General features: G+C 33.5%; 2 protein-coding genes across 6 annotated transcripts; one reads left to right on the top strand and one right to left on the bottom strand.

Moving 5' to 3' along the window:
* Window positions 1–563: 563 nt before the first annotated feature.
* On the top strand, window positions 564–23,367 carry LOC148610663 (uncharacterized). Of its 5 annotated transcripts, XM_088595908.1 has the most exons (7): window positions 564–1,360; window positions 3,172–3,359; window positions 19,801–19,817; window positions 20,929–21,114; window positions 21,456–21,722; window positions 22,023–22,199; window positions 22,475–23,367. In XM_088595908.1, exons 2-7 carry the CDS (start codon window positions 3,215–3,217, stop codon window positions 22,973–22,975), a joined length of 1,293 nt encoding a protein of 430 aa, XP_088452034.1. In that variant the 5' UTR covers window positions 564–1,360; window positions 3,172–3,214; the 3' UTR covers window positions 22,976–23,367. The 5 variants fall into 5 exon arrangements, with proteins under 5 accessions (XP_088452034.1, XP_088452035.1, XP_088452037.1 ...); XM_088595909.1 differs by lacking the exon at window positions 564–1,360 and having other exon boundaries at window positions 3,010–3,359; XM_088595910.1 differs by lacking the exons at window positions 564–1,360; window positions 3,172–3,359 and adding an exon at window positions 13,888–14,421.
* On the bottom strand, window positions 8,530–13,130 carry LOC148610664 (uncharacterized). The gene is made up of 5 exons (XM_088541142.1): window positions 12,910–13,130; window positions 11,373–11,465; window positions 10,860–10,916; window positions 8,961–9,041; window positions 8,530–8,630 (listed from the first exon to the last, which is right to left on the bottom strand). The coding sequence occupies exons 1-5, from the start codon at window positions 12,995–12,997 to the stop codon at window positions 8,530–8,532; spliced, it is 420 nt and encodes a 139-aa protein (XP_088397268.1). The 5' UTR covers window positions 12,998–13,130.
* Window positions 23,368–27,723: the final 4,356 nt, after the last annotated feature.

Below are 27,723 nucleotides of genomic sequence, written 5' to 3'. Positions count from 1 at the left end.
CTTACAGTGTGATGTTTGCTCTATTTTATAAGTCATTGTTCATATCTTTTGACAAAATATTAGTTTGTAGAGAGACAAAAAGAAAATGAACTGTATTTTTATAGCATCCATGTTTTGACGTACACCTGCTCAGGGATATGCAATACGATACTGGTACCTTATCTCTTTTTTACTATGAACACAGCCAACGAACGAAGTGTTTTTTTCACCTTTTTAGATATACAAAGGTTCGAAGTCGGTTCAAGTTTGTACTACAGGTTTTAGGTTACCCAGTTGCGGGTAATTTTGGTTCATGTGGACAGGACGATAGGTTAAATCTTTTAAAGTTTAGTAGAGGCCAACTTTTATCGCCGAGCGGGATAAAACAATTGGTTTAAGGTTAATTACGGAGAATGTTGGTCAACGAACGAAATGTCGGACTGCTTTCCATCAAACCAGTTAAAACCTTGTTCGGAATTGTATCTCCTTGGATTTCTGGTGTTTGTGTTGGAAATGAATTTGGAATTGGAAATAAGAAACATTTTCATGCTGTTGTTGTTACTAAGAAGAAAATGTCTTTTAAAGAGTTTAAAGAACGTTTTCCTCGCCGCACAGCTGATATACAACGTTGTAAGAAGTTGAAGGACTCTGTTAGATGTATTTCTAAAGAGGACTATAGATGTATATGCCATGGTATTGATAAGGACTATCTGTCTGTTATTTGCAAAGCATATCTCCATTCTCAACGTACATCTCGTTTGATACCTACTTCATATCCATATTGTTCCTTCATTCCTACTCAACAACGTCAATTTGAGGAATTTTTCAGACCCTTATATATATCTTCAACGTCATTATAGGACTTGTCGAGCTTATTTTTATTTTTATTATTTTGGCGTTTTTATTTCCGTTTCCATGGGCTATACATCTTTATTTCAGAGTTGCTCTCCCCTTTCCTTAAGTACTTTGCTGTTTTATATGATTTTAAGTTATATTTTGGTTCTTTGTCATGGCAATTCCGGAATTTTCCAGAATTGTTTTCCGTTTTTACATTTTTGGCGTTTTTATTTTCTTTTCCATGGGCTGTACATCTTTATTTCAGAGTTGATCTCCCCTCTCCGTCCGTTGCACTTTCATATGATTTTAACTTATTTTTTGGTTATTAGTTGTACCAATTCCGGAATTTTCCGGAATTGTTTTCCGTTTAGACATTTTTGGCTTTTTTTTTTCGTTTCCATGGGCTGTACGTCTTAATTTCAGAGTTGCTCTCTCCTTATTTTCCGGAAATACCCGTCATTGTTGTAATTTAGTCATCTCAATTACATTACGTCATATCTAGTATTACCGAAACCGCCGCTGTTAAAATTGAGTCACTTTTGAGGCTAAAAACCACCAATTCCACTTTCCATAGGCTTCTATGCTAATTTCACAATATTCAATGGCTTCTCTGGACTTTACCTTAACTTTAACCTGCAGAGGACTATATATCAGCATGATTCTACATATGTCAGCTCACAATCCTCAGAATGGCATGTGGGGTTAGCAGACTTGCAGTGCAGTACTGGTCACCAGAAGTGAAGGGTCTATAAATAGCATGGGAAATCCCAGTGTTTTCACAAGATAGGGGTATATTTAAAAATCATTATGGAGATTAGGCCTCACATCACAAGAAGCAAAATGCACCTATAAAATGTACAGAAATGTTTTTCCTTTCAGAAACTGTTTAAATTTTTTAAATAAGATGAGAACTTTTTTCACAGCACTATGAGGAACAGGGGTAATTTCTGCGTAGGACTATTTTTGCGTACGTTCCAAATGCTCATTGGTTGAATTGGTGGTCTGTAACCTAAAGAGTCACTTTTTGTCTTAGAAAAAATAAATAACTATACAGGTTTCTTCCTACACACATACTGAATGCATTTGCAAAGTTTCAGTGAAATGTGACAAGCACTTTTTTAAATATTTGATTTTTAAATATAGGGTAACCAAGTTGTGCGAGCAAAAAAGTGACAATATTCTACCATACTTAAATGCATTAAATATTTGCAAAGAACTTTTTCTGACTTTTCAAATAAAAAATATCAATCACAACTTGTTTTTTAACAATATTAATGAAGAAATAGTTTTAAAAGTAATCATTTTCTGAGAAATTGGTCTATTTTTAAAAATTTATTTCTGACATGCCTCCCCCTTTTTCTTGATCACATGTCAAAAATCCTAAATCTTTAAATTTTCACAAAAGGTGATATATTTGGCTTTACATTTGTAAATACAGTGTTTTCACATTAAAACATGACCAGTAAAGGGCACCTAAAGCAAAAAAAGTTCTCAGTAATGGATTTTCCATGTTGCCATAGGGGAATGCTGATATGGCCTTAACCGCAGTAATGAAAGTGAGTTTTTCCTCATTTTTAACCTAATTTTTGCTCAAATCTACACAAAACTTGATTTCAAGTGCTTATTACCACCATATTTAGGTAAATATAGCCCTCAAAGTTTAATATTCGATATTTTTACTAAATTTTCTACACTTTTTACAAGATAGGACATGAAAATAAGCCAAAAAGACCAATTTTCCATAATTTGGACCTATAACTTAAAAAAATGCATATTTTGAAGGATTTTTGTAGTGTATTCCTCTCATGGCAAAGTTAACAAGATCTTCAAGTAGTTTAAAGCTATTTCAAGAAACTTTTCATTTTGCCATGGCTTCAACTTAAGGCTAAAAACCACCAATTCCACTTTCCATAGGCTTCTATGCTAATTTCACAATATTCAATGGCTTCTCTGGACTTTACCTTAACTTTAACCTGCAGAGGACTATATATCAGCATGATTCTACATATGTCAGCTCACAATCCTCAGAATGGCATGTGGGGTTAGCAGACTTGCAGTGCAGTACTGGTCACCAGAAGTGAAGGGTCTATAAATAGCATGGGAAATCCCAGTGTTTTCACAAGATAGGGGTATATTTAAAAATCATTATGGAGATTAGGCCTCACATCACAAGAAGCAAAATGCACCTATAAAATGTACAGAAATGTTTTTCCTTTCAGAAACTGTTTAAATTTTTTAAATAAGATGAGAACTTTTTTCACAGCACTATGAGGAACAGGGGTAATTTCTGCGTAGGACTATTTTTGCGTACGTTCCAAATGCTCATTGGTTGAATTGGTGGTCTGTAACCTTGAGGCAACAACATTTACGTGGTAATTGCATATATTGCAATAAAGAAATGAGGAGAGATAATCATCAACGTCATTATAGGACTTGTCGAGCTGTTCCTGAGCGAGATGCCCGTGATTTAGCTTATGTAGACCGTGTAAGGGGTAGGAATAATGCTCAAAATCAGAATAAGAAGAAGAAACGTAAACGTGAAGGTAAAGGAACATTATTTTTCTTAACTTTTCAAGTTTTTACCAAATACTGCGCAGGATAGTTAAGGCATTTTCTGCCTACAGTATGAAATATGACAATTATGACTGTCTTCCCCCTCAACTCATTACTTAGTATTCACAATATGGCGTCGATACATTGAACGGCGGGAACAGTATAAAATAGTAACACAATTTTACCGTTGAAGGAAAATTAATAAAAATTAGCCTATATTGTAAAATTGGAGCGCTGAAATTTATTCTCTTTGAAAAAACATGACGAAAGTGTGATGTTTATGCATGATTTAGAATAATTCGTCTGCTAACATAACTCCGCCCAACCGCGAAGTTTTGACCAATGAAAAGAAAATCATTGTCAGCTCGAAGCTTTGAAGCGGCCATGTTTCGGAGAGCACCTGCCTATCAATTGCTCTGAAGTCTGCGTGAAATTTTGATTTATTGAGCAGTGATTTTGTTGAGTTTTTCAAAAATGTCCCAGCCTTTTTTTTGGGGGGAAAATAAGCGCGATTTTTGTGGAAATTGAGAATTTGTAAATTATCCAGAAAAGTTATAGAAACTTGATTTCATAGGCTCAAACTTTAACAAAGAACAGCTTAAAAGATTTTATTAATAAGCAAATACAAGGATAAATCAAAGGGACATATTTCTGTCTTTCATTCCTTTGAAACGGTCAATAATATGTTCAAGGTCCTCCTCCTTGAGTTCTAGGTCCATACTGCAAATTCTCATTACAATTTTCTCTGATCAACTGCAACTTTGTCTTTGGTAACATCAGACCCTGTAGGTTTACATTGGATTTTTTCCTCTGACTCACGACATACTTTATCAAGAATATAATTCAAAACTTCTTTGACCTCTGACTCTAAGTCTGACTTGTGATTGTCATCATGCTCATTTACAGATGTTGTCTTGCTTGAGACCTGCTTATATTTTGAGAATATATCAATGATGTTAGGCTGGCCTCTCTTGTCTTTTTTTGTTAATTTTTTCACATAATACTTGGAATTGTGTGACATTTCGTGTCAATTTCATAAATAGAGGACAATATACGTAGGGGAATGAAACGGTGGTTATACTTGCCTTACCCAGGAACGGGAAGTACTCCTAACCAAAGGAGGTATACACAAAACAACATGTACAAATTGTATATCTTACGAACACCGACGTGACTCTAAGTTTTCATGATCTTATAGACGTTTCGTGAATGCAAAACAAACATAAACTTGTTCTATAGAGCAAACACATTTTTTGTTGCAGATTTGGGAAAATTAAAATCTTTTTGGGAATAATTTCAGCCATTTTCAATTTTGGGGGCATATTGGGAAACTTTCTCTAAGGGAAAAAGCCGAAATTCGGAGGTGAATTAAAGCAAACAATTTCGCTGTTGAGAGACTGTTTAGTGTTTGTTATTGAAATGTCGCGATTTATTGCCAGATTTTTATTTGAATCAACTGCATCTAGACTAGGACATTGAGCGTACTTCGTCAAATTCAACGACTATTCTGCATTTTCCTAGGCGTCACCGGATCGTAAGTATTATAGCACATGGTGATTATTTGACAGAAATTATGTCTTTCATTGAGTAGATACGGTCGTCCACACACATAATTTGATTCTTCTAAAACTGATGAAAGGCTAGCAATTGACTGGTATGAAATATTTGATCAACTGTACTGGTCTGTAACGCCCTCCCCTCCCCCTTTACACAAATTGGATTTGATGGAAGTTAACCTAAACAACTTCGCCCTATTTTTGGTCGTAAGCTAATGATTTTTCCTGCAAGATGTCTTTTAATAAAGATCTCCACTATGAATCTGGCACTGTACCTGTTTAGAACGTGTTCTATACTAATGCTCTATTAGTTCTGGTTGTTTAGATTGTGTTGCAGGACCGCCTACATGTACCTTTGTTGTAGAAGGTAGTTAGATTAAAATAATAAGTTAATTGACTTGAATAAAGGATTAATTCTGCCAAATTGGGTTGCCGCTGAGCAGTTTAGGGTTTGATCCTCAGTTTTGTGAGTCAAATAATATTCTCGATCCAGTTACAGATTGTGCTGTCTCAAATTAAATCAAAAGTTTTTTTAAATGTATGTGATGCTGGCAACATCAGTAGTAGCATCAATTATGACAACATTACCAACAGCTTCACAGTAAATTCTTGGAAAATGTCTCAACAAATGCCTTGATGAATGTCATGATTATCTGTACTTCAGAATGTAGTGATTATTATAATACGTGTATTTTAATCCTAGTAACTTGATTTTTTTAAGTGTCATGTCTTCAACTCAAGACATTCTCTTACTGACTACTGCATATTTCTTCTATGGGTTCTATTTTCAAGACAACAACAGTGCACTGACTTGATAAAATGATGTTTGAATTTGGTCAGAACCCTTGAAAAATCAATGAACTGTTATCTGATTCTGAATGAACAGTGTCCCTTAAAAAAACTCAATAAACTCGGCTTCATTATTTCAATAATTATTCCTGTTTACCAAACTAAGTGTCATGGGTGGCTGGAACGCTTTCTTTGAAAAAAAAATAGTGTTCAAAGCAGGCAAAATAGTCTGAATAATGGGGCGTGGAATAGGACCTCGGTTCTGTTTTGCTGTTTTTCAGAGTATGGGAATGTTGTAACACCTTAAACACTAGTTGAAATTGACCAGTTCTGATTTCAATACAAATTTAGATATGTTAATGAGCAATTAAAATAGCTCTTGAGGGAAAATCTGCCCCACATTATACCAATATTTCCTACATAACTACCATAGAACACCTGGTGATCTTTTGCAGTTTGGGAAACCATTTTTTTTCACAACTTGCCATACTGGCTAGTGGAATATTGATCTTTAATAGAAATTCAACTAGCCAAATTCTTTTTGGTTTTTTGTCTTTACTATCATCTATTTTCTCTTTTATTTGACAATTTTCTGCCTTTCTTTTTTTTTCTTCAACTATCTTTTCATTTATTTCTAAATTTATCAAAATCTTTTCCATTTTCGAATATTCCCTCCCGTTGAAGTTTTTCAAGTACTTAAAGTACTCCATTTCTGAACTCATATTTTAAAAATAAAATTATATTTCAACAGATTCATCATTATGAAACAAGAAAATATTTATCATTTGCTTGTTGTTCAATTTTATTTTGACAATAAACAACTAATTTGCAAGGTAACATTTCATAAATTACCAAGATAATTTCGTTTGACTACTAATACGAGATCAGGACCGTTGTGTAGGTTTTGGCACATCCTGTTTACTGGAGATTAAAATTGCATATCGTAACAATGCTTTACAAGTCAATAAAATTGAGCAAAATTTACTTAACATATTCAAGCTAAACTTCTTAATATGTATGGAACATATATTTAATTATAATATTAAGGAATTGTAACTAAATAAGCCGTTGGCTGGTTAACTTTACTTGGAACTCGCCAAATTACACATCTACTTGTATTTGGAAAGCTGTCGAGCGATGGTTTCCCCACACAGTTTTGGACAGTTATGGATTGCATAAATGATACTACATTTTGTATGATACTTTCTTTTTGATGTGAAGGTCTGGCTTTGGCAAAAAGATGTCACTGTTTTATTTTGGCCTTGGTTTATTTATTTAATGATGAGTTCAGAAAATCAGGAACATTATTTAATGGTGTTCCTATTGTAGGCTAACTGGGAACACTACTCAGTAGTATATTCTATTGCTGTAAGTCTACATGTACATGTGTATTCAATAGGATTTCAAATTAAAGTATAATTTGTTTAACTGCCCTCAGAGACTTATTTGAAATAATGTAAAGAACAATGTTTCATTTTTTCTACTAGTGAACATGCTCTAAAACCTATGTGTATGATCAGTGGTTATGCAAACCTTTTTATTTTTCCTAATTTCTTTACTGTTTTTTTTTCTTTTAAGACAATGACATTTAAGTGTCGATGCTTGCAAAAGGGGAAAGACTTATAATTGTCAGCATTAATACCATTACATTTGAAAGCTCATACATTTTCCTATTCTCCATGTAGCATGGTTTTATTTAATGGTTGATGGACCTTAATGCTTATAAAGATATATGTGTAGCTAAATGTTTTGGTCAGGCAGGCAGTAAATGTCCAAATGTTAGTTTATAATTTTCAACTTTCCGGATGGTTCATAATACTAAATAGCAAAAAATTGCCAAACTTCAATGACAATGTTATTATAAACTTATGATAAACAGTTCAGTTTTGGATGTCTTAGAATTTCTAATAGAAAATCGTATCTCAACCCTTTCACGCTCATAATCTATTTTTACTTATTTAAAATCAATATTGAGGTCTTGGTGTGCTGTTGAAATAATGCATTTGATTTTTTTCTTAATACATGTATCTGCCTGAATATTGCCAAGGAGCATGACTTATTAAGAGTGGTCACTCTGCATTTAAAAGCCCCAATTCAGTTAATAGTAGTATACAATGTAATAGTATAATACTGTATTACATGTACATATGTACATGTATAATTAATGCCGAACTAAGGTTTTTCCCTTTGAGAGAAAGTTCCCTAATTAAACAAAGTGCTTAAATTTTTTAAGTTATTTTACCTGAATTATTGGTTTGATAATACAAAAATATATGTATGATAACATATTATTTATAATATTTTTGAATTTCTGCCCAGAGAATGAAGCTTTTTTTTTTTTTTTTCAAAATTTTACCTGTACAAGGTTACTATGAATTGACATACGCACTGTGTTTACATCAAATAATTCGTAACAGTTAACTAAATCATGTTATGCTAAAGAATTGTGGCTTTTATTCCAGGCCTATGACTGGCAAGTTGTGATCAAAACCAACTTGGCTGCAATACCCACTCAACCCTCTTTTTTCTTTTTTTTCTTTTTTTTTCCTTTTCTTTTTTCTTTATTTTTTTTTCTTTTTTTATAATTCTTTAAATATACATATAGAAAATAAAAGTACAAAATCTCGACACATTCATAAATTCATACACAAACATTTCTATAGCGTAGTTAATTTTTATATGCATATACAATATTTTTTAATTGAGCTTTTGTTTGTTTTTGAAGCATTCCTGTTGACATTTTTCTTAGCTTTTCAAGCATAAGAAATCCAACTACTGCCTTGGCTCGTTCATACTGTTGTGAAAATGATGAGTTTCAAGGATTTTCCCGTGCCAGTCGCCTATATTTGATGAACTTAACCACATCATTTGTATTCTCAAGTATAGCTTTCACAAGTTCTGATGCGGATATATATTCTGGAATAAAGGACAAGGATTGAATGTAGTCTTGACACAACATGATTATATGGTTAATTTAATTATTATTGAAAGGAGTTAAGTAGTTGTTCAGTTTCCTTTTTAACATGGGGTATCAATATAATGTTAACTTCTGTATTTAATTGCAATCAAAATTCAGATCTGTATCAACTTGAATAGAGTGTCCTTATTTGCCCCAACTCGTCAGGATTTGACCCTTGCTGTTGTATCAAGCTGTGCTCTGCAAAGCATTTTACTTGGCATATTGAATTTGAGCATGTATATATCAGTATTTTTTGTTTGATAGAAAAGTACATTAAAAATTTGTACCTGCTTGAGGTGAATTTTCAAAACATGCTTCATCATCTGTCAGGTCAAATGGGTTGATACATGTACACTCTAAATCTTCTGCTGCAAGGTTTCAAAAGTAAATTATCAAGAATTTTATATTACATTTTCAAAGTGATTTAATATTAATCTGAGCCCAATTAATATTATTTGTTAATAAATATTAAATTTCATATTGGCCCTGTTATAGGTTTGAGGTCAGTCGTATTGGTCCAGAGGCATCACCAACAGCCAATACGGCTGTCAAGGCCAGTATGATTGACCAAATTCTACAATAGGGCCAATATGAAATTACATATTTATTAACAATATTATTAACCAACTTGACAAGATGATTTGTAGAACAGTTGTTTTCCTGTTTTACAAAGAACATGTAGGTTTATTTGCGTTAATCAGTCTTTAATATCCTTTTTGTATGAAATGGAAGATTTTTTTGTGTTTCTGCAGCTCTTAGTCCTGGTGATCAAAGTTCATGAAATTCAATTTCTAACTTAAAATAGCGATGTCAAACGACCAGAAGTTATGATACCATATTGGCCCTGTATAGATGCCCGATTTGAATTCATATCAGTTGGTCAGTTTTTGACATATTTTAACGAATTTTGGGTAGTTAGTTAATAATAAGGTCAGAATACCCATTTTGAAAGAAAATTTAAAAATAAACATTCTGCCAGGTTTCAGATATAAGATTCCTAATCATGATTTAAAATATTTTCGCCTCAGTTCAGTAGGTTGCTTTGTTCAACTCCTAGCAGTGTCGCACCAAATATTTCAAAATTGGTAAGCACTACTACTCCACCAGTCGTGTGGTATTTAAGGATATTAAATGAATGCTTGTTGGCTTTGATTCATATTTATGTGCCCTAGTGCTTCGGTGAGCTAGCAGTATTAAAGTCTTAACTTGGTGTGTTCGACTTGTACTAAGAAGGGTCTGTTCAATGGATGAATAGTTTTCATTCTGAAATTCTTGAAATGTCTGCCATATAATATTAAGATACAGTCGATCAGTCAATAATGAAAAAAAAATTCTTGTCACAGATGAAGTATTTCGGCAGTTATTAGTATTCTTCACATACTACTTGGATCATTACAATCTTTCTTTTCTGTGATGGCCTAAGCATTATGGTAGAAAGGATTTTCTCTTCATTTACATACCTAATGCTTTAACTCTACATATCTTGCTGTCTTTTTGTGATCTTTTTGGCAGAACTTTGAAAAAGGAGATACTATTTGCAAGCCAACGGTAATGTTGTTTTTACTCCTGTTTACTTTTGACACATTAAGTAAAAATATATACACATGAACAGTTAAAAATGGCTTGCGTTAAGAGTTTCATTTAAAGGGTCTTCATGTAATATTCACCGTCAATCAGTGATTTTGTTCCTTGTTTTAAAAGCAGCCCCAACCCTTTATTTTGTGGGAATTTTTGTTGTATTGGGATGTATGATACAGGGGACAGAAATGCATCATATGCTGATTCGGAACTGAAAACCGATACTGTACTGACAAAAACTCATTAAGTTGCAACTTGCCAAAAAAAATATTCCCTAAGGTACCAAGACTGAGAAATAACATCTTGAGGAACATTTCACTGGCTTCCTTACCTGGTTTTTGAAAATTATGCCTGACAAATGCAAATTTTACCCCCTTTGGGAAAAATATTTTTCAACATTTTGGGAGAAGTCTCCAGGGGCAACAGCCAATAGTCGGCTGCAGTTAAAGGGTAACAATTGCTGTCCATTTGATTCTGCTCTGGAGAAGTTTGTTATTTACTATGCCACACAAAAAATGTATATCTACAAATGTAGGTCAATTTGGGTTCGTAGGACTTTCTTATTTTCAAATCATATATATATTCTTGAATGACTATGTAATACTTACATGTACTTGTAGATTCTGTACAGAATAATTTTCTTTTTACACCTAGTCTGCTTTTTTCTAATGAAATAAAATAAAAATAAATTGTAAGAGTAATCAAGGGAACCAAGGTTATAGTGGTAATCAAAAGAATGTAATCGAGGGACAAAGACAAGACATGGAAAACAGACATACACAACAAAGAACATAAAGTAACTAAAATCATACATACAAAGTAACAAAAGTAAATGAGCAACTTGGACTCCACTAAAAACTGGGAGCATGGACCAGGGGCACCGGTAGGGTAAGCATCCTCTGCTTTTCTAGAAACACCCGCTGAGTTGCTCATAAAAAGTCAAGTCCGGGGTAAGCTTGTTTATAATGTAGTTAGTGTATTTGAGTATTCATTCTTAATTACAATTAATTTCTGTTGCAATGCATGCACATGATAATAATATAAATAGTTATAAAACCATGTATTTATCTCATGACTGTAAACAAGTCAATATTTGATTTATATTTCAGTCAAGAAGTTACCTGTTTTGTCAAGAGAGTAACTTGTACTTCTGTTTCTTGTCTTTTGTAGATTGGATTGAACATCATGACTACTACTGGGAATATTAGTTGGTCCTGCCATACAATTACATCAAGAATTAGCACATGTGAAGTGTAGGTATAAGTTGAATCACATCTGTAGCATGCTTGTTGATTAATATTGTAATTTTTTGTTTAGTACTTTTGGTATGTGAAAAGTGAAGATTATGCAGTGAGAGTGATCATTATGACCACGTTTTGAAAAATCCATATAATTCAGGCTCATAAAGCCACTGTTTTCGTTGAGACTGTTTTCCTATATCATTAAGTACTAGTCAATATGAAATTCAGACACTGCCTTTGATAAGGTGATTCATGGTGTAAAAAAATCCAAGGATTAGACGACAATTTTTTTTTTTCTAAATACATGTATGCTATTACATGTATTTCATGTGACAACAGTCCTTTCTGTATCCAGATTTGTACTTTTGAGAAAACTACACTGTAACTTCAACCTGAAATCAACCGTATCAAGGACAATAACTCTTGCAACGTGCTAATTTTATGTACAATCTATATAAATTTTATCTGAAAAGTGCAACACCCAAATGAAAAACAAAGCCTGATTATGTGATCAATGATGGTTTCTGAACAAGACATAAAACTGAGTTTACTGGGTTTTTGACATGCATGAATCATGTCCTCTCTGCTCTTTGTAAAGACTACTACTTAAAATAAAAAAGTACTCAAATTGTCTTGCACACCTTGTTTGAACCTTAAAAAAATATTTTAATCTTATGGTCTGTATATGGCAAGGTACAAGTTATATTATGAAAGCATGTATATGTAGTAGTCTTCTAAAAAGTTAACTGTACCTTGTGCTTCTTCAATACTGTCTATTTTAGATCCTGTTCCAGCTGTGTTAATTACACCATTGATCAGTGGTTTAGAGGGTAAACATCCTGTCATGCAAAGAATGTTTATAAGGTATTAAGTTCAGTGTATACTGGTGAAATAAAAATTGTGCAAGCCCTAATTGCAGCATAGTGTATTAGATTTTTTCTAAAAGTTACATATCTCAGTTCATTGTGCTTGTTTTAAGTACATCATGTACATGCATTTGAGGCATGGTGTTGTATTTTTAATACCTGTATGCTGATACAATTTTAGGTCTTAATGAAGAGCAGAATCTTAATTTGTGAGTACAGTACCTGAACCGATAAGTTTCCAGTCAGTCATCTATCCATCAAACCGATCCACCCAACTGGTGATCGCATCACTTGACCATAGAGTGGTAAATGTATTTTTAAAGTTTTTGTTGTTTTCTTTCGCAATTTTATGCATGTTTATATAATGTAATAGATTTAAACATCAATTGATACTTTTATTTTACATTTCTTTTATTGAAAACAGGTCTTACGTCATTTTATATAATAAAACTGTGATCAGATTGGTCAACAGTCATCGATCCGTTAAATAGTTTCATGGATCGGTTCAAAGACTGTACAGGTTGAACTAACATTTCTAGCCTCAATACTACCTTCTGGTTTTCCAGTACTAAATGTTGCATGTTCCATTTCCTCCTCCTTGCAATCAGTGCATGGTGCTCCTGAAAGTAACATTGACATTTTTATACCCTGCCAAACGTAGTGGTGTGGTATTAAAAGATACCCTCAGAAAATGTTTGCATATGCATGTCCATTAAAGTTAAGTTTGAGACAAAGCCATGATGTAAACAAATGTGCATCATGGGCATATCAAAATATTTGGACAAAACCTTGTTAAATTTATTGCCCTTGAAAGACAAAATTTAACAGGGTAAGCAATTCAGGCTCCTTGGAGCCTCTTATTAACTGTCTTCCTAGACAGAACATATTATGTTATAGTTTACAAGAGATATGATGTTTATAATTTTAAAATTTTATTTATGACCATTTGACTTGGAATTTGTTTTATTTTGTAGTAATGTATACCTGCTACTGAGATAAATGAGTCCTCCTTGTTCGATACTTGGCTGTCATTACTAGAGATCATGTTGTGGTTTCTTTAGCCTAAAGAAACAGGTAAATTTCTTAAGGAAATTATTACAAGATAGTAAACTTTACATTTTTCTAAAACAAAAGACACTATACTTCTTTGTTAAATAAGATGATGAGATGGACAGAAAAAAAATGTAGGTTTCCCACAGTTAACGTCAACTTTTTAGTTTTAAATTTTCTACTTGCAAAAGGAAATCGGAACATCAAAATACTTTCTTTGTGATGTAGAGTGGAATTCTAGAACACTAGTATTTCAAGATTTTTAGATTTTACTGTATACCGGGTACATGCAAATACTTCGCGTCATGTGATATTCCATTTTCTTACCTGACTTCAAATTAGTTTGTAGATAATTTATTTTTCCATGCTCTTTGGTTTTGATTTAATGAAAAGGTAGAGAAAAACTTTTGTCATATATCACCTTTCTAAGACATGTTTGACATACAAATTCCAGTATTTTTTGTTCTTTTTGTAAAGATGTTCGTACAAAATTTGCCAGAGGAGGACCTTCTGGCCTCGAAGACAGTCCCTCTGTACAATCATGGAAAATGATGTCCTTTCCATTGTAATGCCACCACACATTTTGTCCTGGAAGGAGGAAATCTGAGATTCTTCGAAAATGAGACTGGAACAGAAATCCTCTGCTGGCAACAAGGGTTTTGGGGAATGAAGTGTTTGGTTTCTTGGAAAGAAGCTGTGCTTCTTGACTTATGGCTGAGTCCTGTTTATTGAAATGATTTTTAAAGTTGTCAGAATTTTGTTGTTTGTTAAATCTGAGGACAGTATTATCAACAACAAAACCAGGTTTTCTGTTTGTTGTACCAAGAGCGATTTTCCTAAGTGAGCCGAAGGATCTTTCTTCTTGTTCTGCGAGGATGGATCTTAAGCTTATTATACGAAATACTTCTGGAAGGTGCACTAAAAGACTATGGAAATGGCTGCCGTAAAATTTCCTCTCAGTGAGTTTCTCTGGTATGCCTATAACAGTTTTTGCCAACATTCCAAAAGAAAAGGTAAGGTTGTAAAGCCTTAGAACTGTCCTTGGTGACCTTTTGTCCGCTGGACTATAAGCGATGTTTTGAATTTCTACGAGAGAGTTGATCATGTTTTTTATGTCCTCTGATATTTTGCCATCAACATGGAGGTCATCAATTTTTTTTGCCAAACGTACCAGATAAATTCTGGCATCTGACCCTTTGACTTGTGTTTTGTCACCTATAGTAGTGGTGTAGAATCTTCAAGTTCTGTTTTTGTCAATTTGTCAGTAACGTGATTAGGCAACTCAACAATCAGGTTTTGGATGACATTTGTTAAGTCATGCAATGGCTCACAACTCATAACTTCATAATAGTTTATATTGTGCTCTTCAGTTGTTTTTTGTGGATGATTTAAGAGTAAGGCAGGTGGACGACAAATGCCATGCAGAACTTCATCAAGTTTAGTTTGAAGGTCTTGCTTACTCTTTAGGTTGTATATATCAATGCCCCTCTTGTCCAACTCGCACTCGATCTCATCTTTTTTTAAGTTGTTAAAAGGATTTATACAGTTGTTGGATATGATTTTTTCCCACAGTACCCCTTTGACTACATGCTCCCTCCTTTCTTCTAAAGTAATGTAACTGATATCGAAGCAACGGATCAAGTCCATGTGCTGATTTGAGTTTACCCCACATAGACAACTATAGTGACCACCTCTTGTTTGGCCAGCTTCGATTTGTCTGGCAGGACTATCACCACTAAACAAGCGAAGTTTAAAATCATATTGTGTCTCATCAATTTTGATGCCATTCAACAAATCAGAAATGTCCTGACATCTTGGTATGGTATACAAGGCCTGCTCAACATCCTTTGATGCTTTAAAAGTTTAAAAGTTTCATGATGAAATATTACTTATTATTTTCCAAGGACTCACTACATAGTTCCTTATTTTTTAAAATTTTCTGTACTCTAATAAAAAAGTGACAGATTTTGTTCAAATTTTGTAGGATTTTTCATCACCATTTCTAGTTGATTCGATTAATTTAAAAGTTATGGGACTAATTACTACATGTACATTGTATGTTGAATTTGTACATACTACCCTATAGGAAAATATAGTGGACTAAAATACTTGAAAACGGCTGGATGGATTTTGTTCAAATGTCGGACTGATTGAAAATGATTTTGCCAGGTCTGAAATAGATATAGTGTTCTTTTTTGTTTCAAAATCAAATGGTCCTGATACATGTATGTGACACATACATGTAGTATAATTTAAAGTTGATATAACATATGTACATGTTGTTAAAACAAATGTGTGTGGCATAGGTCCTTTCACCTGCTCTTACTTGATTTTTTATATACTTAGCTTAAGTACTAGTATATCTATTACATGTATGTAAAGGTTAGAGTGTATTAAGCAACTTTTTAATGAATAAAGAGTGGGCAGTGGCTGCCTCCCCCCTTTATTCATTAAGATTTAACTTAATGTACTCTAACCGGCTTTGATTATAACCTAGTTTTTCATTGGCCAATAAAAAAATAAGGTGTGATTGTTACTTGATATTACTTATTATATCCTTTAGACATGTACACAACTTAAAATACTTTATTTTTCTTTTGAAATTTTCTATTCTTATGACTGTCAGTTATTGACAAGTTCAGCCTGAAAGGTATTTCAGTACATGGGAAATTATGTAGTTTCTTGCAAAATAAGAGTTGGTCAATAGCTGGGACAATAATATTCTATTTGCCAGAGGGAAGATCTAGAAATTTTTAAAAGTGGGTCCAATTAAGAAATTTATACAAATGTTGGGGATAGGTTTTGCAAATTTATTGTAAATCTCTTTCTAAACAAAGGGGGAGGGACCCTTGGAATGTGAGGTATTTACTTTGTCATAATTTTGATGTTCAGGCAGAAAATTTCTTAATGCTACTTAAGGGTTCACTTATCAAACTGAGTGTATGGTTGAAAAACTAGGTTGTATAATCTAGTTAAAGACTGTAAAAATAGCTTACTTTCTAGCACATTGTAGATATGTGTTCTTTTTTTGTTCATTGTATACTTAGCTTACTACTTTTATACATTAGTTTGATGTGTTTAGCTTACTTACTTGCACATTTTACTTATAATTGGATGTACATTTTTATGTACATGTGCTTATTTAATGATTTTATACTTATCTTACTTGCTGGCATTTAATGACTTTATACTTGACTTGCTTACTAGCACATTGTAGTTAGATATACTCGACTTACTTACTAGCACATTATAGTAATATATACTTTACTCACTCACTGGCGCTAGCGCATTGTAGTTAGATATACTTGTACTTGGCTTACTTTAACTTGTACAATATATTTGGATGTACTTGTTTAATAATTGTATACTTACTTACTAGCACATTGTGTTTTGATATACACTCCTTGAGATGTTCACGTTTCCCATTTTAGCGTTCTGGCATCATTTATCGTGGGTTTACACATAGTTTTGCATTCGTTTAAACACATGATAGAAGCATTCGTTCAAATGCATGCTGGGAGCGTACGTTTAAAAGGCAAGATAGAAGCATTTGTTTATGTTTGTCCTTTGATTATTTCCTTGATTTAACTGTTATTTTTTATATTTTTTGCTATTATTAATTTATATAATTTCATTAATTTGATTTTTAATTTTTTTCTGTCTACATCATATGTCAATATTATTATTTTTCCTCATTTGATAGGAGCGTTTGTTTAAACGCATGATAGAAGCATTCATTTTGGTGAGCATTTATAGTGGAAACGTAAATGTCTCGAGGAGTGTACCATATATAGTCATTTCTCATTTTATTACTTGTGACCCGCCCGTCTGTCCATCCATTCGTCCGTCCGTCCGTCTGCGTTTTCCACACTTTTTTGTAATGCTTTTACCAAACGAGTTTGTTTTTAGTATTTGGCCCCATTATAAAGCATTTCAGATTAAGTTCAACTTTGGTTACTGTTGAATGATTTTTACGGAAGTTATGGCTCTTGGACTTAGAAAATTTCAGTGAATTTAGTTTTCCACACTTTTTTGTAATGCTTTTACCTTTTGTATGTAGTCTTACTATGAGAAGTTACAGATTAAGTTTGACTTTGGTTACAGTTGATTGATTTTATGGAAGTTATGACCCTTCGACTTAGAAAGTCTCAATGAATTTAAAGTTTTCCACACTTTTTTTTATTTATGGGGGACATTGGAAGGCTGTTCTTCTATATGGGTTGGTATGATTGTACGTGGAGATTACTTAGTTTGAATACTTGGTCATCTTATCAGTGGTAATTTTTTTTATTTTCATTGTATATTTATATGCTTACCTGACTGGCCAAAAATGTATAGGTTAGGTCGCTCGACTGCTGTTTGGACATCAACTGGTTGTCGTTGTGGATAACTTGTTTTATAATCCTCATTTGTTAAAAAAGTGCTGGTTTCATATAATAAACTTACCATGAAACTAACATATGAGTTATTTAATATTGCAGAGTGATCATGTCACAGTTTAAAGAATAATGTGTGATCGGTTTTTTGTCGTACAACACCTAATTTTTTTAATCTCGTGATTTCTCTTGTAAATATTTTTCTGAGTGAAATTTTTCTGGCTGGTACTTGTACAGTTGTTGTTATAATGTTGCCATCTGGCCCAATTTTGTTTTGCTGTACAGCTTTTGGTGCAATTTTCACTCCAATATCATAGGTGTTGTCTTGGATTTTCTTTTTTAGAATTTTTTTTAAAACTTTGATTGGTCTTCTTGATGGGACAGGTAGTTTATGCATTATTCTTTTTTTTGATTTTCTAATTCTTTGCTTATACTCTCTGCCACTTATTCGTAGGTGTTGGTTAAACTTGGAGATGTCAATTCCTTGATCATATGCATATTTTTTTAAGACCTGACCTCCATTATTTACAGCTTTTCCGTTACATGATACCTGGTATTGTTTGGCTAATTGGGACCAGTTGATCTGTTTTGATGTAGTTGTTTTTACATACTCGAAAAACTCATTTCTGTTAAACGTATAATTTTCAATTCTCCCAATATGATCTTTTGGTTTTTTTTTTACCTGTTTCTATTTTTGTTTATTGGGTCATGTTAACTTTTTCAGCTTGTTCCCTACCTATAAAGCAAGAATTAATTCTGTCCCTTTCATATTGGGCAAAGGATTGCCCACTTCCCAAAAGATGGTCTAAGTCATTGTCATTTTCTTGCATTGATTCTTCAATTTGGTGTTTAGTTTGATGAATAATTTTCTTGACTTTTTTTTTTGGCCTCTCTTGCAGTTTCTTTTGGTTGTAGGGACAAGGATTCTGCTACAGCATTTTTGAAATTAGTATCATACTTCCTTTCAACAACTGGTTGTATAACCTTCATCATTGTTTCAACTGCTTTCTGTCCTTTTTTCTGAGATGGTTTTGTGTTAGGTGGTGTTAAATTTTCAATATTTTTCAATAGCATGGAACCAGATTGTACAAGAATGGAAGCATTTGAAAAGCTTTTGTGTAGAGAGGAAGAGCTAGCATGAACTGTCATGCACTGGATGCAGTTGTCTATAGTGTGTTGTTTTTGGTCAGCTTCAGGAAGGTGCAGCCAATTGTTTAGACAGAAGTAGTCTGTGAATTTCTTTTTTTCTCCATTTTTGCTGTTGTTAATGAAATATTTGCTTTCAGTTACATACTTTTGAACCTTTTTTAACATATTTTTGAAAGTATCATAAGATTCAATATTTAGATTCTTGTAATTATTCATGAAGATAGTGTAATTTTCATGTCTCTGAGTTATTGATGTGTAGTTGTTGTATTTTGCCTCAATAAACTTTTCCTCTTTTTTTTCTGATGTTATTTTTGATTGAACTGATTCTGGGAAATTGTTGAATTTTTCAATAGCATTGCCATCTTTGGTCGATCTGGCAAGAATAACTTTAGCAAAGTTGCAAATATTCATAATTTCATACAATATATGGACCAATGAAAATGAAATTGATATATTCCTTAGCGTTTTAAAATCTTTAAAACAAAATGGCAGACATGTCTTCTGGTGTTCTTGCAGCTGAAGCCCCTTAAAACACAAAAAAGGAACAAGATACAAAAGGTGTACAAGTTTACACTTAACTTAATATATGTTATTTATTTTATAAGTCAATAAAAAAAAAATGTAGAATGCAAGTAATAGGAAAAGTTAGATTTTGACCACAAAAATGCTTAAGATGTTGAGAAAAAATTTTTTTTTATTATATACAGTGCATCATGAAGTCACACACATTGAATAAAAAAAATCACGAACACATTGAAATGTTTTGTATGTATGTTCACAAAGTCCTTGGTTCAATCGTTTATGCACAATGGTATGTCATGTCTGTGTCAACTGCACTTGCCTTAACTGGAGATAAATATTTTGCAGATCTACAAGTAAACAAGGTAGGTGAAACGCTTTTTAGTCCATTATTTTGTGTGGCAGCTTCTAAATTAAAGTAGGTCCGAAATGCATGATAAATACGACTTCGGATACGTTGGTTACAATATGTACAGTTGTATATGGGAAACAGGAAATTGCTAGTTCACTTAATAGAATTACACTTGTAAATTATGAAACAGTTGAAAAACGGATTTTTTATTTGAAACAAAGGAAAAATAGCTATCTTGGAGTAAGGGATAAAATTTACAGTTAGTTTTTTTGGATTCATATTTCCCGCATTCCATACGGAAAAACATTCCGGATCCGATTTCAAAATAATTCAGCTAAAATCACCTGAGCGCTTGAAAGTAACGACAGTGTGCTTCAACTGCCCAAATTACGTGATGAATTACCAAAAATTACTAGTTGTTCCAATGGAACGATGTGAATTCATTTTGGGGAATGATTGAATTAGAAGGCAATTTGTATGAAAACAGATGCTCGCAAGAGATATTTTTTTTAGAATCGTGGAAAATTGATAATGTTAATGCAAAAAGTTATCAATTAATCAATTACCGGCAAATTAATGGGGATATTTTAATTATGCATACAATTTCCTGAAGCGAGCACCGATAAACATGAAGGTTGGGCTTTCAATTAAACATGTGTAAAAGTTAACTTGTATTTTTAACTTTTATTCTTAATGAGTTACGCTAGCGCAAAAAGTCACGTGACAATACCTTAATGGGTGTTTTTGTGGACAATTTATTTTGCAAATGTTACTTGATACACTCTGAAATAAAAACCACTACACACAAAATACCGAACAAAAAATAATTATGCAGAGATATTGTATTTAAAAAAAACCCGATTTTCTATCAAAATAGTACCCCGATGTGACTTAACTATCCTGCATGGTTTGTGAAAGTATTTCATTTGAAATTATCTCCTTCAATAAGAAGAAGAAACGTAAACGTGAAGGTACAAATGCAAATGCATATAGAAATTCTTATGAATAAATGCCAATGACATAAATATAGTGTTGCTGTACATGATTCATGATTTTATTTATTTTTATTGTATTGGTAGTGTCTTGTTTATATATGTACTTAATATGTTTATTTTGTATTGCAGGCTAAATCCCAAGCCAAACAAGATGTATTCAGAGCTACTGGTGATATTGTAGAGACAGCTATTAGACAACATTCAGATCTTAGTCAGCCAGCTGGTAGCCGCATTAAGCAGACCAATCTTCAGCGCACTGTTAACAGAGTTAAACAGAAACTTCGTCCCGCTGAACCACACAGTTTAGATTTTGAGGTAAGTGAAATTTATACTTATTGCATAAATAACAAAGGGATATGGAGTAAATGTACAGTTTTAGACTTTAAGACATAATTTATAAATGATAGTAAGAAAGACAAGAAGAACAAACAATGCAATTTTAAGAAACAACAAAACATAAAAAGGTATATATTTTAATCATTCAGAAATTTTAACTGACTTGAGAACATTGCGAATGTAAAGTAGTAAATGTAAATGAGACAAACGATAATACACTTTTAATAATATCCAACAATCCAACACATAAAGATGTATTTTTTCATCATTCAGAATTTTTATTTAACATGAATAATTGCATTTATTTATTATAATTTTAGATAGACACAGACTTCATTCCTGCCAGGTTTCTGCAAAGAGACATTACAGTTGACACACAGCGTCATATACTTTTCTCCACACCAGATCAACTACATGTGTTACAGAAAGCGAGGCGTTGGTTCATCGACGGTACATTCAAGATAGTCAAGGAGCCTTTTACTCAGCTGCTGTCCGTACATGCTTTCATCACTGCAAACAACAACACCAAGATGGTTCCTCTTGCCTTTGTATTGATGTCCAGACGTCGGAAGATAGACTACATTCCTGTAAGTAATTTAAGCATATATACTAATGAATTTCAGGTCTTACACTTACACTTCAAATTCTGATGTGATCAATAGTGATGAGGTATTAATTTACCAAAATGGCCGTCTACACAACTAAAATATACTAGTATACGATTAACATTATAATAAATACTATGTACAGAGTAAATGTAAATGAGACAATATTCAGAGTAAATGTAAATGAGACAATATACATAATAATTAAGCAATAGCATATCATAGCATGAAGCAATACTCATTATTTCTATATTGTTCTTATCATTTCTTATTATATTTCAGGTATTACAGGCTTTGACAGAACTTCTTGCTCAGCCAGCAGTATGTGGTTTCGTTGCTGACTTTGAGTCTGGTTTATGGCAAGCACTTCGTGTGGTGTTTCCAGGCAAGACCATCAACGGCTGTCTTTTCCATTTTACACAGGCTGTGTTTCGACATGTGCAGGAACTTGGACTTCAGGTAAATAACTTAAAATTCATACTTTCATAAAAAGGATAACATAAAACATCGACAATGTACGACGCAATCAACAACATTTGAATTTTGTACAACACTGCGTGGACATTTGTATGTTGCACACAAATCCGAAAACATGACTAAGAGCACGAAACCCAAAGTTCCAAACCAGTAATGCCAAATGAATGATATAAACATCAGAGCTTTGCATGCATGATTAAATTTTGACGATCTGTTGTGTTTGTACATGTTAACTAAATATTCTTTTTCTTTTTCAGCCAGCTTATCGCCAACAAGATAGTATCTTCAAATACATCAGGAAGTTGATGGCCTTACCATTTCTGCCAGCAGAACATATTGCACCCGCCTTCAACAAACTGAAAGACATGGAGATGGAACCAGTGACAGCTTTAGTAGAATACATCAACAACACATGGATACGTAGTACCGTTTGGCCGATTGAGACATGGACCGTCTATATGCAACCAACGAGAACGAACAACGACGTGGAAGGGTGGCATCGACGTATCAACAAGAGATCCAACGACGAGACAAAACCGTTCTACCTCCTGGTTCCCAAGTTGTATGAAGAGGCCGCTCTATTACCAACCCAGATGAAGATGGTGACAGAAGCCAAGCTGACGAGACAACAGAGAGCATCAACCAAGCTGTTACAACGGAAGTTTTTCGAACTGTGGGACCAGTACAGCTCCAGTGATCTTACTGCTAGCCAGTTACTTCGCAGTTGTGGCTTACTGAATGGGCCTGCAGCAGTTTAGACTGACAACTGTGAACCATTAAATTGTATTAATTTTATAATGTATGTGACTCTTGAAAATGAAAATAACAACACATCAATCTTTTTTAAATAGTAAATTATCCTTCAGATTAACGAACACGAAGGTAAATACAAATTTATATAGAAAGGTACAAGTTGGCAAAGGTACGAGTTTGTTGGGTACGAGTTGCCGAAGGTACGAGTTGACCTGTACCCTCTGTTATTTGCAAAGCATATCTCCATTCTCAACGTACATCTCGTTTGATACCTACTTCATATCCATATTGTTCCTTCATTCCTACTCAACAACGTCAATTTAAGGAATTTTTCAGACCCTTATATATATCTTCAACGTCATTATAGGACTTGTCGAGCTTATTTTTATTTTTATTATTTTTGGCGTTTTTATTTTCGTTTCCATGGGCTGTACATCTTTATTTGAGAGTTGCTCTCCCCTTTCCGTCCATCGCACTTTCATATGATTTTAACTTATTTTTTTGGTCATTAGTTGTACCAATTCCGGAATTTTCCGGAATTGTTTTCCGTTTATACATTTCTGGCGTTTTTCATCTCGTTTCCATGGGCAGTACATCTTTATTTGAGAGTTGCTCTCCCCTTTCCTCAAGTACTTTGCTGTTTTATATGAATTTAAGTTATATTTTGGTTCTTGGTCATGGTAATTTCGGAATTGTTTTCCGTTTATTCATTTTTGGCGTTTTAATTTTCTTTTCCATGGGCTGTACATCTTTATTTGAGAGTTGCTCTCCCCTATCCGTCCGTTGCACTTTCATATGATTTTAACTTATTTTTTGGTCATTAGTTGTACCAATTCCGGAATTTTCCGGAATTGCTTTGCGTTTAGACATTTTTGGCATTTTTCATCTTGTTTCCATGGGCTGTACATCTTTATTTAAGAATTGCTCTCCCCTTTCCTAAAGTATTGTGCTGTTTTATATGTTTTTAAGTTATATTTTGGTTCTTGGTCATGGTTTTTCCGGAATTTCCGGAATTATTTTCCGTTTATACATTTTTGGCGCTTTAATTTTCTTTTCCATGGGCTGCACATCTTTATTTGAGAGTTGCTCTCCCCTTTCCGTTTGTTGCACTTTCATATGAATTTAACTTATTTTTTGGTTCTTGGTCATGGTATTTCCGGAATTTCCGGAATTGTTTTCCGTTTAGACATTTTTGGCCTTTTTCATCTCGTTTCCATGGGCTGTACATCTTTATTTCAGAGTTGCTCTCCCCTTTCCGTCCGTTGCACTTTCATATGATTTTCACTTATTTTTTGGTCATTAGTTGTACCAATTCCGGAATTTTCCGGAATTGTTTTCCGTTTAAACATTTTTGGCGTTTTTCATCTCGTTTCCATGGGCTGTACATCTTTATTTCAGAGTTGCTCTCCCCTTTCTTCAAGGACTTTGCTGTTTTATATGATTTTAAGTTATATTTTGGTTCTTGGTCATGGTAATTCCGGAATTTCCGGAATTGTTTTCCGTTTATTCATTTTTGGCGTTTTAATTTTCTTTTCCATGGGCTGTACATCTTTATTTCAGAGTTACTCTCCCCTTTCCTCAAATACTTTGCTGTTTTATATGATTTTAAGTTGTATTTTGGTTCTTGGTCATGGTAATTCCGGAATTTCCGGACTTGTTTTCCGTTTATACATTTTTGGCGTTTTTCATCTCGTTTCCATGGGCTGTACATCTTTATTTCAGAGTTGCTCTCCCCTTTCCTCAAGTACTTTGCTGTTTTATATGTTTTTAAGTTATATATTGGTTCTTAGTCATGGTAATTCCGGAATTTCCGGAATTGTTTTCCATTCATACATTTTTGGCGTTTTAATTTTCTTTTCCATGGGCTGTACATCTTTATTTCAGAGTTGCTCTCCCATTTCCGTTCGTTGCTCTTTCATATGATTTTAACTTATTTTTTGGTCACTAGTTGTACGAATTCCGGAATTTTCCGGAATTGTTTTCCGTTTAAACATTTTTGGCGTTTTTCATCTCGTTTCCATGGGCTGTACATCTTTATTTGGGAGTTCCTCTCCCCTTTCCTAAAGTATTTTGCTGTTTTATATCATTTTAAGTTGTATTTTGGTTCTTGGTCATGGTAATTCCGGAATTAGGGGCTGTACATCTTTATTTGAGAGTTGCTCTCCCCTTTCCTCAAGTACTTTGCTGTTTTATATGATTTTAAGTTATATTTTGGTTCTTGGTCAAGGTAATTCCGGAATTTCCGGAATTGTTTTCCGTTTATACATTTTCAGCGTTTCAATTTTCTTTTCCATGTGCTGTACATCTTTATTTCAGAGTTGCTCTCCCCTTTCCTCAAGTACTTTGCTGTTTTATACGATTTTAAGTTATATTTTGGTTCTTGGTCATGGTAATACCGGAATTAGGGGCTGTAATACCGGAATTAGGGGCTGTACATCTTTATTTGAGAGTTGCTCTCCCCTTTCCTCAAGTACTTTGCTGTTTTATATGATTTTAAGTTATATTTTGGTTCTTGGTCAAGGTCATTCCGGAATTGTTTTCCGTTTATACATTTTTGGCGTTTAAATTTTCTTTTCCATGTGCTGTACATCTTTATTTCAGAGTTGCTCTCCCCTTTCCGTCCGCTGTACTTTCATATGATTTTAACTTATTTTCTGGTCATGAGTTGTACCAATTCCGGAATTTTCCGGAATTGTTTTCCGTTTATACATTTTTGGCGTTTTAATTTTCTTTTCCATGGGCTGTACATCTTTATTTCAGAGTTGCTCTCCCCTTTCCGTCCGTTGCACTTTCATATGATTTTAACTTATTTTTTGGTCATGAGTTGTACCAATTCCGGAAATTCCGGAATTGTTTTCCTTTTAGACGTTTTTGGTTTTTTTATCTCGTTTCCATGGGCTGTACATCTTTATTTCAGAGTTGCTCTCCCCTTTCCTCAAGTAATTTGCTGTTTTATATGATTTTAACTTATATTTTGGTTCTTAGTCATGGTAATTCCAGAATTTCCGGAATTGTTTTCCGTTTATACATTTTTGGCGTTTCAATTTTGTTTTCACTGGGCTGTACATCTTTATTTCAGAGTTGCTCTCCCCTTTGCTCTCGTACTTTGCTGTTTTAAATGATTTTAAGTTGTATTTTGGTTCTTGGTCATGGTAATGCCGGAATTTCCGGAATTGTTTTCCGTTGATACATTTTTGGCGTTTTAATTTTCTTTTCCATGGGCTGTACATCTTTATTTGAGAGTTGCTCTCCCCTTTCCGTCCGTTGCACTTTCATATGATATTAACATGGAGAATAAAATTAAAACGCCAAAAATGTATAAACGGAAAACAATTCCGGAAAATTCCGGAATTGGTACAACTCATGACCAAAAAATAAGTTAAATCATAAGAAAGTGCAACGGACGGAAAGGGGAGAGCAACTCTCAAATAAAGATGTATAGCCCATGGAAACGAGATGAAAAACGCCAAAAATGTTTAAACGGAAAACGATTCCGGAAAATTCCGGAATTGGTACAACTAATGACCAAAAAATAAGTGAAAATCATATGAAAGTGCAACGGACGGAAAGGGGAGAGCAATTCTGAAATAAAGATGTACAGCCTATGGAATAGAATATTAAAACGCCAAAAATGTATAAACGGAAAACAATTCCGGAAATTCCGGAATTACCATGACCAAGAACCAAAATATAACTTAAAATCATATAAAACAGCAAAGTACCTTAGGAAAGGGGAGAGCAATTCTGAAATAAAGATGTACAGCCCATGGAAAAGAAAATTAAAACGCCAAAAATGTATGAACGGAAAACAATTCCGGAAATTCCGGAATTACCATGACTAAGAACCAATATATAACTTAAAAACATATAAAACAGCAAAGTACTTGAGGAAAGGGGAGAACAACTCTCAAATAAAGATGCACAGCCCATGGAAACGAGATGAAAAACGCCAAAAATGTATAAACGGAAAACAAGTCCGGAAATTCTGGAATTACCATGACCAAGAACCAAAATACAACTTAGAATCATATAAAACAGCAAAGTATTTGAGGAAAGGGGAGAGTAACTCTGAAATAAAGATGTATAGCCCATGGAAAAGAAAATTAAAACGCCAAAAATGTATAAACGGAAAACAATTCCGGAAATTCCGGAATTACCATGACCAAGAACCAAAATACAACTTAAAATCATATAAAACAGCAAAGTATTTGAGGAAAGGGGAGAGTAACTCTCAAAAAAAGATGTACAGCCTCTAATTCCGGAATTACCATGACCAAGAACCAAAATACAACTAAAAATGATATAAACCTGCAAAATACTTTAGGAAAGGGGAGAGGAACTCCCAAATAAAGATGTACAGCCCATGGAAACGAGATGAAAAACGCAAAAAATGTCTAAACGGAAAACAATTCCGGAATTGGTACAACTAATGACCAAAAAATAAGTTAGAATCATACGAAAGTGCAACGGACGGAGAGAGCAACTCTGAAATAAAGATGTACAGCCCATGGAAAAGAAAATTTAAACGCCAAAAATGTATAAACGGAAAACAATTCCGGAAATTCCGGAATTACCTTGACCAAGAACCAAAATATAACTTAAAATCATATAAAACAGCAAAGTACTTGAGGAAAGGGGAGAGAGACTCTCAAATAAAGATGTACAGCCCCTAATTCCGGAAGTACCATGACCAAGAACCAAAATACAACTTAAAATGATATAAAACAGCAAAATATTTTAGGAAAAGGGAGAG

Source organism: Perna viridis, chromosome 8 (assembly GCF_037379345.1).
Source record: "Perna viridis isolate PV_CMFRI_1.1 ecotype Kerala chromosome 8, ASM3737934v1, whole genome shotgun sequence".
Lineage (NCBI taxonomy): Eukaryota > Metazoa > Mollusca > Bivalvia > Mytilida > Mytilidae > Perna > Perna viridis.
The sequence above is the reverse complement of the archived record's forward strand: the minus strand, read 5'-3'. Positions and strand labels throughout refer to the sequence as shown.

Bases quoted from the DNA above. Each gene is read 5' to 3' on its own strand.
- LOC148610663 (XM_088595908.1), top strand. From the start codon at position 3,215: ATGAGGAGAGATAATCATCAACGTCATTATAGGACTTGTCGAGCTGTT. The intron at 21,723-22,022 runs GTAAGTAATTTA...ATTATATTTCAG, and splicing joins GGAAGATAGACTACATTCCT to GTATTACAGGCTTTGACAGA. The intron at 22,200-22,474 runs GTAAATAACTTA...TTTCTTTTTCAG, and splicing joins TGCAGGAACTTGGACTTCAG to CCAGCTTATCGCCAACAAGA.
- LOC148610664 (XM_088541142.1), bottom strand. From the start codon at position 12,997: ATGTCAATGTTACTTTCAGGAGCACCATGCACTGATTGCAAGGAGGAG. The intron at 11,466-12,909 runs GTAGTATTGAGG...ATTGTATGGCAG, and splicing joins TAGTACTGGAAAACCAGAAG to GACCAACTAATATTCCCAGT. The intron at 10,917-11,372 runs GTAACTTCTTGA...TTATTTCATTAG, and splicing joins TTACTCTCTTGACAAAACAG to AAAAAAGCAGACTAGGTGTA.